This window comes from Lagopus muta, chromosome 3 (genome assembly GCF_023343835.1).
Source record: "Lagopus muta isolate bLagMut1 chromosome 3, bLagMut1 primary, whole genome shotgun sequence".
Taxonomy (NCBI): domain Eukaryota; kingdom Metazoa; phylum Chordata; class Aves; order Galliformes; family Phasianidae; genus Lagopus; species Lagopus muta.
The window spans coordinates 51,100,896-51,114,894 of record NC_064435.1 but is presented as its reverse complement, the minus strand read 5'-3'; the positions used below and the strand labels follow the sequence as shown (position 1 = coordinate 51,114,894).

Sequence of the window (13,999 nt, the reverse complement as noted above, 5' to 3'; positions counted from 1 at the left end):
CTCATATCCCTTTCCTAATCTTGACCAATAATTTATAATTGGTATCAGCTGATAATTTGGCTCTCTTTTTTCCCCAGCAAAATGAATGAATCAGGAACTTTATCATCCTACTCTTTACTGTCCAAGAGATGACAAACCTTTGAAAGATAAAGATCTCTATTAGTTTTTAATGCTGTCTCCAAAACATCCACCTACTTCATCTGTTCTCTTTATTTCTGTATGTCTTTAGCAAAGGAACAAGGTGTTTTCAAGCCCAACTTCAATTCTGTGTCACTTTTGACATCAGTCCCAGGCTTTATGACATGATTACTACAATGGGAAGCAGACTCAGAGACTGAAACTATAAGCTGAAATTACTTAATTGATCCACTTACTCTGAATGCTGATCTCAATGCCTTAAAGTCAAGAGTGAACAAATTGCACAGTACGCAGCAGAATAACAAAGCCTGTGGATTCCTGTGGATTTGTCTTTCTGGATCTTTTGTGTTATCACATAACCCATTCACTTGTACACCTTGTGTCATGTTGTAAATCTTGTTCTTTCTGGAAGAAATGGAGCTAAACATTCCTAAAGGAATCCATATGAGCTGAGATACAGCTTTGTTAGTTACAAGCCATATCATTATGATTTTTTTGCTTGCTGTATCAGCTTTCCTCAGGTAATTTTACTTTCTGCTACAAACTGCAACATGCATGCAGTCAGCAACCCAGTGAGGTTAAAGGGGAATTAAAGTTGAGCAGGAGTATTTTTAATAACGTGATGAGAAAATTTATTTGTACTCCATTGAAACTAAAAGCTATGGTCCTACTGAAAAGTGGATATTTATTACTTTCTAAAAATTCTGAGAATGTGCTATGATGATCTGGATGCTTTGCTCAAAGAGTAACCTGATTCATGTAATGCTGTACCACAAATTAAAACAAGGCTCAACAAGTGAAGGAGTATCATGGAACAGAGGGAAGGAACTAATGACAGAGCAGTCTCTCTAAGTGAGATTTCGTAGCTGTGTTAGATTTTATAGTTTGGATATGTTTTCCTTGTTAACTGCAATTAAGAAGAAATTTTCTCTGCATCTGGACAATTGTATAATTTCTGCTGCAGGATTCTAGTGCCTCTGTAGCGTACTTAGCGGTGTCATATTGATCTGACGGTCTATGCTGGATCAGCAATTCCTTAAGATCCTCTCAGAAGTCACCTCCAGTCAATAGAAAACTTTTTGTCCAACTGTTTTCATTAGGTTATTATGTTGTTCCATGCCACCTCATCTGGTTTTTTTTTTGTTTTTTTTTTTCCCAGCTAAATTAATTTCAGCTAACTTTCAAAGGAAGCAAACATCTGATAGAGGGTATTTTATGGCCTATGTTGTTCAAGCTCTTGAACTGTTAGTCTGTTGTCAATGTTTTTCTTGGCACAGCCTGGCCTCCTGCAGTACAGTGGTAGCTGAGAGCAGTACAGTGGTAAAGTCACCAGTAGTCAGATGTAAGTTAGTCTTTGTTTTCCTCTGGAGAGCAATCAGCATTGCAATTACTATCCACAATTTTTCTAGGACTTATGCTTAACCATTTAGCTTTGTTTTATTATTTTTCTGTTGTTGTTATTGTTGCATTTTGTTCATAAATAAATCAATTAGGGGTGATGGATTTGAATGATCTTTTAAGATCCCTTCCAACCCAAGCCATGCTATGATGCTATTAGACCTCCAAATGTTAGTTGGCTTGTGAAACACAAGTTTTAAGCTCAAGGAGGAGAGGTTTAGATTGGATGGGAGGGTGAAGTTCTTCACAAGAGAATGGTGAGCTGCTGAACAGGCTGTCCAAGGAGGTTGTGGATGCTCCATCCCTGAATGTGTTCAAAACCAGGTTGGATGGGGCCCTGGGCAATCTGGTCTAGTACCAGATCTAGAGGTTGGTGGCCCTGCTGTACCAAGGGGGTTGGTCCCTTCCAACCCAAGCCATTCTATGATTCTGTGAAGGCTGTGGCCAATGGAGTGCTATCGATCCATGCCCAGGGGCTAAACAGGCCACTGCAGGATGCTGATGGAGGCACTCCATTTTCAGGTAAAATTAGGAGTGCTTTACTTCATCTCTTTGCTCCATTTGGGTCTGAGTAGACCCAAGGATGGGATCATCCTTAACAATGCTTGGCCAAAGCAGGAGTCTTCCACACAACAAAACAGTGCCACAATTGGCTTCTGCAGCTGAGAAGGGTCTTCAGATGCCATCCATCCCAGCCATTGTCCAGGTAGCCCCAAGTAATGCAGGGAATCTGTCTTCTCCCCTTCCATATAAACAAAGAACATTTGTCACCTGGGAACTATTTCATGTGTTCCATGTTAAGAAAAATAAGAAGTTACAACTTGGGCATCAGGATATTTAGTTTGACATTCATTTCTAGAATTTTACAAAAGTGCATCAAATTTAAATTAGGATGCTACTTCTGGCCAGTTTCAATGGAAATCAACTGGATGTTGGCCTCTGAGTCATTGGGATTTTTTGACAGTGACAGAGGTGAAGGTAATCTTGTTCTCTTCTGTCCAGTCTTTGTGGATGTTCCCGTCCCTGCCACTTGGCAGGGATGACACTTGGATATTTTTGAATTAGGAGTAGGCAAGTGGATGCAGATGGGTCCTCCATGCTTTCAGTGAAATGTTTTGGGCACTCCAGCTTGAACAGCAGCATTTCCTAGTGGCTGCGTGCCTTTATTCTGTATTGAGGATAATCTGGCTCTGTAAAATGACAGTAATTTACAATGTCACTTGCTATAATTGAGGGAAATATCTACAGCTGACTGAAAAAATCATATGTGTCTTTTATTTTCTGTGAGTGCATTATATGCTGGCTCTAAAATGAAATAAAAAGTAGTATGAAATGATGGTCTGTTTGTGCTCCAACTAGCAAAAGCTGCAAAGAGAGCAAACTATGTGTTGAAATAACCACAGAATATCAGCCTCCTTCAGTCTTTTCAGCACTTTTTTTTTAGTCAGGACTATTGTGGAACATATCTGTATGCCTTTCCATAAACAGTTAGCTGTCATTCACCAAGTATTTATGAGCGTTATGGACCAACTGATTTAATTGTGAGTGTTTTGCAGTGATCAGTGATTCCTGAATTAGTGCTTTGGAAAAGTCTCATTTAGTGTGTAAATGAGAAGCTAGGGAGGAATACACATTCTTGTGATAGAAAGTCTCTTTGAAGAATCCAGAGTAAAATACCCCTGCAGCTAAAGCATCCTCTGCTCTCTTCTGCTCATTTTGGCTCTGCCCCCGTTCAGGATCGTGTTCCCATTTTGACCTGAAATAATTTGTGCTGTGGATTGATTTGTCATTCCCACAGCCTTGAGGGGCTGGCACGCGCTGCACCATGGGTGTGGATGGGAATGTGCTCACTTCCTCCTTGGCTGTGCAGCTTCGATTCTGCTGCAAATTTGGAGCTGCGGGACACTGGCAAAGCAAACTTTATGTTGTGCTGTCACGAGTCTGGCAGTAGCACAAGTGAGTGCTTTGCGTGATAGCTGCTAAATCCCTGCTAAATTTTATGCCCTGTGTGTGTTGCCTGGGGCAGCCTGAAATTTGCCCTTTCCTAGATGATCAATGATGATGAACAAGAGACAGTGAGTGCTTTAAAAAAGAAAACTTGGCATAAACTAGCTTTTTACATATTGCACATATCCATGCACATATCCACATATTAATTTTTTAATGTTGAATGGTTTGTGCAAGCAGTGACATACCAGTATCTTGCCACTTGCACTTGGTTTCAAATAGCTGCACTCCCTCTGCATGCACAGCAGTATTTGGGAAGCAAATGTTTGGTTAATATGTGGTTAAGCGCTTTTGCAATACAGAAAGTGTTCTTCCTTGCAAACTGTCTGTTCTGAGAAAGTGAAGTGTACTTTTGGTTTTTGAATTCATGCAAATGTCATTTGTAAGCAGTCATTAAGATTTTACAAATACTTCGGGAGCCTTTTGAACTTGTATCTTGGGTAAGTCACTGCATGCTAAATATTTTTATAATTGCCTCTCTGTGCATTTTTGCTTCCCTCTTCCTCTCAGTTTTTTACTTTGCATGACCAAAATTCTCTCAAAATGTAATTTCAGGTATTTTGGATAAAACATGGCATTTGACAGTTATATTAAGGAAGCACAGGATTAAGAATGGTCATGCACAGCCCTGTGGACATTAATATTAATATGACAGTAAAACCCTGTTTTGCTTTTGTAATGTTCCTTGCCTTCAGTTAGTGGGTGAGCATGAGGTAAGGAAAGGACTGAAGGCAGACCTACCAGCACTTAGCAAACTGCGTAGTTTGCCCTGAGGATCATATCTAGGTTGCCTTTGGAACCAACTTCAGGTCTGACTTGCCATTTGAACTGGCAGGGAGAAGTCACACCAGCGTGAATGCAGACTGTTGAGCGCCTTGTGTCCAGGGAAGTGTTGGCTGTGCCTGCGATGAGGTCCACAGTCCTTAGACCCTGACAGGTTATGTTTGAATCCTTGAGCAGTGGAATTATAGAGGCAGACATTTTATCCACAGTTCAAAGTCAGAGGAGACAAGGGGCCTCTCAGTTTTTTCCTAGCTGCAACCATTATTGAGATCCACTTCCATCAGCAAGCACATACATGAGGCAGTCTGATTTCTTGTCTTTGGTATCCTCAGTTTCCACAATTTTTTGGGTCATAGAGAGGATATTGCTGATAAACAGCTGCATTTGCTCCTGCATGGTACAGCTCGTACATAACACTGCCAGTCCACATTTTTCAGGGACTGTGCTTATGATACTTGGGTTTGATTTGCCTCCAATCCAGTTTACGATTGCAGGTGAAGCCAATGGAAATTGTGCTGCGCACATCTATGGTGGAGAATTAATTATTCCTTAACACAAGATCCACTTTGAAATGTCAGATATCTCATAAGAATCAAGCAAGATGAATGGAAAGTTTTAGACACTGTGCATCTCTTCCTTAATTTATTACCTATAGATTCTTAATACGTTACCTAACAAGTTTTGTGAACTCAGTTCATTAGAAAGCAGTCAGCTACTATCAAAAACCCCTGAGGGAACTGAAGAAATCATGGAATCACAGGGCATGGAAGGGGCCTCGATATGTCATCAACTCCGTGCCTCCCCTTCTGCTAAAGTATGTTCCATACAGTAGGTTGTACAGCATGCAGTGAATGGCTTTGGAGGAACTTGTGAAACTATGATAAAAAATATTTTTCAATACTTTTGAACAAGTATTCAGTATAAGATCAGGCTTTTTACAAGGCTTTGTTAGGATAATCAGCATTATCATTTCACATAAAGTTAACATTACAGTATGTTGCAGATAGATACTGAGCTAATCTGAATTCTCTTTTGGGATTTTTCCCAACATCTTTGTTCTGAAGAAAATACTAAATATTTGGAGTTCAAAGATTATTGGTGTTCATTCTTTGTGTGAAGTTGTTTGGGTTTTGTTCTCTTTGGTGTTATACATATTGCTTTCTACATGTTTTACTGTGTACTTTATTCCATTGAAGTCACTGCTTTTTTAATTCTAATAGCTCTGGGGTTGTGCTGCTTTTATTCTGCAAATCTGAAATAGCAAGGAAAATACCATTCCTGAGAAGTGAAATTGAACCACATAATGCAGCATCAGTGTTTCATAGTTAACCAAAGCTTTGTGTATTCAGTAGAAAAATGAGTAACTAATTTGTGAGAAACTGTTATTCTGGAAAGCAGAAAAATATATAACTATTTTCAGAAAACTCAAATGCTACTTCAGGAGCATCAAGGAAAACTATTTTGATTAAATAATGCTCACTTCAGTCCTCCAATGCATTTGCATTCTCTCTGACTGTGCGTATGAAATAGGAGTTTTATTCTGTATGTCCACAGCTAACTACATTCTCTGTTGACATGACAGAATAGTTTCACACAGTTGCAGAGGAGCTCTTGCAATCCTAGTCTTAGTCATTCTTCCTTGTCTTAAGAATTGTGTAAGTTTTAGTTGAGGTATCTATTGCAATTGAGCTCTCCTTGTAGGAAAATTTTGTAGTCTAAGTGAGTAAACAATGCTGTACTATGTCTACGCCCAGTTCATTTTACTCTGATTCTTGAAGTGATTAAAAGGAACAGTTTTCCTAGGAGATCTCTGGAATTGGTTTACTGTGTTCCCGGTTTAATTCCATCACAAGAGAGCTTCCCTTGGAGGGACAAGCACAGTGTGTAGACTGTTATCAAATGCTAAGTCTGACCATGTGTGAATGCATAAATAAAGTGAGAAATGTTTGTGGAATTATTGCAGTATTTACCTTTTTCTTTTTTTGTCCTGCCAGAGATAACAAATGGGAATAACTGATTTTTGGTTTAGCTGATGCTATGAAAAGCTGGGTAGTAAATTGTTTGGGGTCAAATGACGCAGTATGTTTCTCTGCTTTGTAGGAGAATATACATTTCTCCATTTTCAAGTGAACTTTTGTTTCCTCTTTAATTATCACACTGAGATCAATTTGTTTTCCTTTTCATGGGGAGCTGAGGACAGTGTGCATTTGTGAATGGCTCTGGTGAATAAGCTATTCATTTGCAGGGTTTTTCCCTGTTCTGTGGTTAGTATCACTGCTCAGTATCACTCTCTATAGCCAGCCAGAGCTGCACGTTACATCTTTCACAACACAACTTAATGATTTATTTTGAAAAATCAAAGGCACTTGGTTTGGGTTAGTGGAAAGAAATGTGGGCCATGACAGAGGTGGTGCTCTTGCAGGGTCGTCTTGTTCTGGGGTTGCTGAAGGAGGAGGACGACCCAGCCTGGCTCCGCAGGAGTACAGTGTGAGCAGGGAGAACCTGGTACACCTCAGCAGTGCTGGTTATGAAGACCCTTAACTTGTTTGTGAGGGAGTGGTTGAAGACAACTGACTTGTCCCTTAAGTTCAGATGTGGTGCAAAACTAATTTTTATTGGGACCCCATGCCTGCATACAGAAAAAATCCGTATGTAGGAGTATTACACATATACGATCCTTTTTCAATATGACACAAGCAAATGTATATTTTTCTAAAACTAACGCTGCTTTCAGTTTTTTTGAACTTATTCTAAAAAAAAATACCCATGTGATACTTTTCAGAATCAAGAATTCAGATTTTGTTGGCACGTGTTTAGGAAAACAGCCTTAATAGGCGGCTTGTAGGATAGCAGTTGGGATATGTGCAGCTAATTCATTGTTATGGTTGTGAATCCTGGGTACGTTGTTGTTGGGAGTTTGTTTTATTAGAAGTGTACTTTTTATTACTTCCTGCCAAAGGAGATGCTGTAAAGTAAGTGCCTTCACAAGGTGATCTTCGGTGTCAGAACTGCAGCGCTGCAGAATGAACTCACACGCCAAGACTGTATTTTCTGTAACATTAAACAGATTGGCTGTCCTGTCATGCACCAGATTACTCTGTGGCACATTTTCCTTGAAACAGCAGCGCAGGAAAACATACAAGCAGTCCATTGAGGACTTAGCCACCTCATTCTTTTACAAACTTTTCAGTTACTTAATTTTTTTCCCTGCTTCAGTACTACTTGATGCTGTTAATGAAACATTTTGAAGCCACTTAGCTGCTAGAATGTGTGACTGTAACAGTAAAGAGCATCCAAGGAAGAAGTTTCTTGTTTGTAGAGTTGAAGTTTCCCTTCATTTACAAGGAAATGCTGGGTCAGCAGTAGTGATGGCAAAAATGGAAATATAGGATCTTGGATTTAGATGAAGCAGGCCAGCAAGATAGCAAGATAGATTCCTGATAGCGGTCATGTCCTAATCACATCAGAGGCTTCTTAGGTACTTCAGATCTGCTAGCATGATGACAAATTTAAAACGTTGCAGATAACTCCTTCACACATAGCTTTTTTTTTTTTTTAAGGCTTCAAAGCTGCTAACAGTAAAGAAAGGACAGAAGTGCTATATTTTTTTTTTTTTTTTGAACCTCTAAAATAAACTATCAAGATTTTATACTTTGGTAGCAGGCAATGAAGAACTAGTCTAACCCACTCACCTAAACCCAAGGAGCTATACAGATGACTCATCTGTCCTCAGAAATGATTACAGAAACAAAGGCCTAAAAAATCTGTTAAAATCAGAACTGCGTTAATGTCGTGATTGGCAGGTATACTTGGAATTCATTAAAGTTATAACATCTCATTAATAAAACTTAGAAGGCTATATCCTCTCATTAATGAAAGCTAAAAGTTCAGTAAGTACTTGCAGCAGCTTAACAAACTGTTCATTGTGCCACTAAATCTGAATCCAAGTTCTCCGTTTTAACAGTGAACCAAATTCAAACACTGTGTCCAAACCCTTAAGCTCATATTTTCCAGCATAAACAATTAAATCTACATAGCAGAGTAGTGATATTCCCTTTGTAGATAAAATTCATACAGAGGAGTAGAAAGGTTTTCATGGTAGGGAGCTAGTTGATTCTCTTTAATTAATATTTAAATATTAGTACTTAAGTACGCGTATTAAATACCGGAAAAGATATTCAGAAGGTTTGTTTGAATAAAAGATATTAACATATTAAAATACTAACAGAATGAGGCATGTTAAAACATTGCAGACCCTTCCAACCATGTCACCCTTCAAGGATGACTGGAACTCCAGCTTAGTGGAGCTGGATGCTGTTGTCTTTGCCAATGATGTCTATAAAGAGATTGCCGTTTACATACATAGTTCTCCTAGGAACTCGCATGAAATGTTTCTTGTATGTGTTGCTCACCATGAAATCAATTCAGACTTAGGTTAATCAAAATATGAAGTATCAGCAAAATATGATGATGTGAGCTCCCAGCGAATAATCACTTATTCTGTATTTCTGCAAAGCAAAAACAGCTCTGTCTAGAGCTCTTGGTCCTCCTCATATTCCCAGAATTCTGAATCTTTCTTACAATTGGGTTTTGGGGGTTTTTCTTTGCCTTGAGCTAACTTTCTGTTCCAATCGAAAACGTTCTTACAAGTAACAAATGTTTTTTTGTTCTTTTTTTTTATTTTTTTTCATCTCATACAGTGTGAAAGGAGCAGATGCTGGCAACGTGATCAGACTATTTGTACCAGACATCGGGATGTTCATTGCGAGCCTGACAATATGGCTCCTCTGCCGCAACATGGTTCAGAAGGCAATAAGCGAGGATGCGGTGCAGTGCAACGCGCAGTTTGAAAATGAGGAAATGGTATCAAATACTCATTTCTGTCTGTACTGCTTATAGCTGATACTGAACTTTGGCACTCTTGTTGGGAGTTGTATCCTGAATTAGTCTGATGAGCATGGAATATGCTAAGTATACTTACAAACAGGAAACTAAACACTTAATTTTGAAGTGAAAAAGCTACTGTTGTCTCCATTAAACAGAGCAGAATATGAAAACTGGTAGTTTTGCTGAATTTTCAAATTGTTTTGAATTAACAGGTAGGCTGACCACCGTGTGTTTCTTCACCAGGGTTTCTAATTAAGTCTGAAAAGGATTTTTACTACATACATTGCTCAGCCTTTTAGTTAGTGCCCACATTTCCAAACTTGGTTTAAAGAACAGCAGAATCTAAGTAATGATCAGAAATGACTCTTAGCAGAAGTGCGGAGAGACTGCGCATTATGTTCAGGAAGGGAATTATCTAAAGCAGTGGTTATGCAAACAGTCGAGTAAGCTTGATGATAGTTCTTGGGAATGATGCAGCTGGAATTATTGTTGTGTTTGCTGTATATTTTACTAGTGGGAAGAATGGCAGAGATCGTGAACACAGAAAATTCCATATATAAAGGGAAACAATTTTATAATACAAAAAGCTGTAATGGGAATTTAGCCCAGGGTACAGAGAAATTCCCAGTATCAGTCTTGACATGTTTTTTATCAGACTGTCTAGCATGCCTTGTGTCTCATTTTCAACCTTGTTTTACATATGGATGAAATGTCTTTTTCTTTACCCTCAAAACTCCAGTTTTAAGGGAGAAAGTTGCAAGTTGCTCATTGCAAAAAGAAACTGCACTTTAAAAGTGGGTAAAGCATTGAGGAGATCAGCTGTCCACTTTGGTGTTAGAGGGAGAAAAATTTCTGTGTGATTCTCTGTTGTCGGGTTCGTGGTATTGCCATAAGCTAGTTGAGTTTCCAGCCCAAGAAAGATCAGTAGCAGGACTGTGCTTTACATCCAGTTGCTTGCAATTTCTTAGGTGCTCTCCAGGCAGCTGAGGGTTGCCTGAAGATTACACCCTTTTATTACACACTGGAGGATACATCGGCCTCAGTATCATATGAATACGCATGGTTCTGCCATGTCTCTGGGAAGCCAGTTTTGCCTGCTTTAAATCTGCTTTATCTCTGGAGCTGTGCAGAATGGATTTAGCAGCTGGAATCTAGGACTGTAAGGGGAGAAACTAGAAGCATTAAGAAAAGTTGCTAGTTGTTAGATTTTGTGTTCAATCTGTCTTTACTAAAAGTAATATTTTACCAAAGTGGGCTCTAATAAACTTCTCTGAAGCCCTTGGCCTCCTGGATAAAAAATGTGTTTGCATATGCATAAAATAGGAGTAATGTAATAGCAGAAGCTCGGAAGAAAGACAAAAGAACATGCTGAGGTTCCTCTGAATCTATATGATAGTGTTTAAATATTAACTTTTTGGTTAGTTCAGAGCCTAGAGTCTGGGCAGGAGAAGGGAGCTCAGTCTCATGGAAACAAGGGATGCTGTCTGCCAAGCAGGGCTCAATAGATCTGCCTGGAATGCAAGAAAAAAAACCTGAGCTAACCAGCAGTGATCACACAGAACAGAGGGCAGCTTTAAATTGGATGTGTCACGGACTCGTGGCTAACTCAAGGCATTCCACTGATACAATTAAAGGTACCAGAATAATCCTCAAAGGAAGAGTAGAGGTGAGAAGAAAGAGAAAACTTTGACTGCAAAGGGACACTGATACCAGGCAAATGGAAATCTGCATAAATATATTTCACTTCTTCGCATCAAAACCTAGAAAATATTATTTATGTTCTGTGGGCTGTATGCATTATAGATTATTTAGTGAACACTGCAGCTGTGTTTAGATATAGTGGCACCAAAAACTTCGCCACAGCTGATGTTTTTTTTTTTTGAAGTGTAATACATACTGTCATGTGAGGTGATCCCCAGTGTTTTGAGGAATTCTGATCTTCACAGCTGAAATTATGGATTTACATCGGAATAACCTGCTTGTTTTTAAAGATGAAGTAAAATGGAGAGTGGAAAATTAAATACACGTTAAACACATATTTTCCAAACTTCAACTTTCTCTTTGTAGGTGTCTGCATATAACATCCTGGAATCATTTCTGCTAGTTAGGAGGCTGCAGAAGCAGCTGAATCTGCTAGGAATTGGCAGGACTGTAAGGAACCTAATGCATATGCAGAGCATGCAGCCGAGTGTCTGAATTTGGAAAAATATTGGCATGGTCTGAAATGACTCCAATCGTGTGGGTTTTACAAGATAATTTTCAATTCCTCTTTGATAAAGCCCACTGAAAAAAGCGAAAACTAAATGAAAAGTTGACTTCAGCATTATCTAATTGATGCTTGTTTTGCCATGGCTCTGTACTGGTACGGTAACTCTATTGAATTAGAAAATACAAAATGAGTTAAAGAAATAAGTGCCCTACAAACAAACGCTTCAGGAGAACTGTTGAGCTTGGTACTGTGCCTCTAAGGGAAATAGTCCTGGGTTTATTAGAACAACTCCACAGCCAATTAGAGAGTTGAAGAGCTTATGCTGAGAGTTCCTGCCACCACTTGTCAGAGATTTATTAAAAATGCATATGCTGATTTAAACTGATTCAACAGATCCATAAATGATGTTTAAGAAAGGCGAAGTGCAAGGTGTTGCATTTAGGTCGAGAGAATTCCAGATACAAGTACAGACGGGGAGAAAAACTGCTTGAGAGCAGCCATGCAGAGAAGGTCATAGGGCTCTTGATGGGCATGACCTAGCAATGTGCTCTTGCAGCTGGGAAGGCCAACTATATTCTAGGCTGCATCAAAGGAGGGGTGGCCAGCAAGGAGAGGGAGAGGATTGTCCCTGTCTGCTCTGCCCTTGTGAGAGCCCATCTGGAATATAGTGTCCAGGCCAGGGCCCCCAGTACGGAAGGGATGCAGAGCTGTTGGAGTAAGTCCAGAAGAGAGCCATGAAGATGATCAGAGGGCTAGAGCACCTCTCCTATGAAGAATAGCTGAGGGAATTGAGCTAGATCAGCCTGGAGAAGAGAAAGCTTTGGGGAGACCTCATCGTGACTTGCCAGTATTTGAAGGGTACTTACTGACTTTTTACACACTCTGATAGTGACAGGACAAGGGAGTGTGACTTTAAGCTAACAGAGGATAGATTTAGGTTAGATGTTAGGAAGGAAGTTTTTACCCAGAGGGCGGTGAGGTGCTGGAATAGGTTACCAAGTGAGATTGTGGATGCCCCATCTCTGGAGGCATTCAAGTCCAGGTTGGAGGGGATCTTGGGCAGCCTTATCTGGTGTGTGGCAGCTCTGCATTTAACAGGAAGCTTGAAACTAGATGATGTTTTAGGTTCCCTTTAACATAAGCCATCATACGATAAGAGAGGTAGTTTTTTGGATTGACAGGTAGCCCTAAACATCATGAAATGGGCACTTTGACTTCTAGGAAAAACAGAGAATTTATCTTACATCTTCACCTTTTTGCATGAACTTATTTGAGGAATTCTCAGACGTCTGTGCTTTTGGGGAGCATGGATTACCTTGGAAATAGGCTAAATTAAAAAAAGGAAGAGTAGCATATCTACTCCTTCTGAATTCTAAATACAAGAAAGCCTGTTCAGTGATAATTTCAGTAGTTCTGAAAGTGACCTTTTCAAAGCTCTGTATGAATGCATCATATTTCAATTTTTATCTGGGCATGCTGGAAAAATTGCCTGGAGTTGAGTAGCAGTTTGTGTACATAGCTGCGGCAGTAGCATCCAGCAGTGTGTGTCTGTAGAGCACAGTGGATCAAATCACTCATGGATTAGCTGCAACTCAAGATGAGAAAAAGTATCAGAATCCAAATTAAGGACAGCAAGCATTCATTGAAAAATGGATGTCCTTCTTCATTACATTGCGTCCAACTTTAAGGGAAACAGATCTTCATCAGAAAAGTCTATTCTACAGAACAGAACTGGAGATAGGAGGTTGGAAGGCAGTAAGAGACTCTCAATTATTTGTAAGTAACGCTACCCCAGGAATAAGCAAAGAGTGTGGTTTTAATTAACAGTGAGTCATGAAGTAGGAAGGTCTGCCAGATACTAGGCTGCAATCCAACTCATTACCACCCCTAAATGGTTGCACACTTGGAGCAAACGTGTCTGCAGGCCTTTTTTATTAGGGCTCAGAAAATTTAAAGCAGGTGAATGCAGCTGGAGAAAGGCCCAGATTGCAAATGCCGAAAAGCACAATGCCAGTCACAAGGTGTAAAAGGTGGAAGAAAATGAGAGAGAACAGTTAACTTCCAGCTGCAGCTGAAAGTATGACATTTTTGATTTGATGCAGATGGTGGTTTAAATGCCAGAATGCAGATGCAGTATATACAGTCTGATAGGTTTTAGAAAGGAAGTAGCTTTTTCTCGTGACTGTTGCCTGATATTGTAATTGACAGGGTAAAAATATCCTTGTGAGATTGTGTAACTTCATCTTTACAAGAGGTGTTGATGTTAAGTGAAATAAACAGTTGCAGTCTTCAGTGCAGCTTCCTCCAAGGCCCTTGCTGCCTTGTTTGTTTGAGCTTGTTTCTCATTGACACTCTTCAGAAAAATGAAGCTGCTTACTTCATCTGTATCTCAGCTTCTGTGTCTCTTAGCAAACTGGAATGGTAATAAAGCTCAGTTTCTTAACTTTGTCTTTCTAATAATCAGGCTGATAGGCTGGGGCTGTCTGTCATACGCTTACATCAGGCAGGTAGTCCATTTAGAGCTCTCTTTTGATTCAAGTCTCCGAGTGCAAATGCAACATATGCAGGACAGTTCAG

At 39.6% G+C, this 13,999-nt stretch overlaps 1 protein-coding gene across 9 annotated transcripts in view; it reads left to right on the top strand.

The window, feature by feature from the left end:
• PIEZO2 (piezo type mechanosensitive ion channel component 2) overlaps positions 1-13,999 on the top strand; it is a 287,618-nt gene that overhangs the window by 146,282 nt on the left and 127,337 nt on the right. For all 9 annotated transcript variants that reach the window (XM_048939128.1, XM_048939130.1, XM_048939133.1 and 6 more), the window contains exon 5: positions 9,027-9,189. In XM_048939128.1, the coding sequence (XP_048795085.1) occupies positions 9,027-9,189 (163 nt within the window). The remainder of the gene's footprint in view (positions 1-9,026; positions 9,190-13,999) is intronic.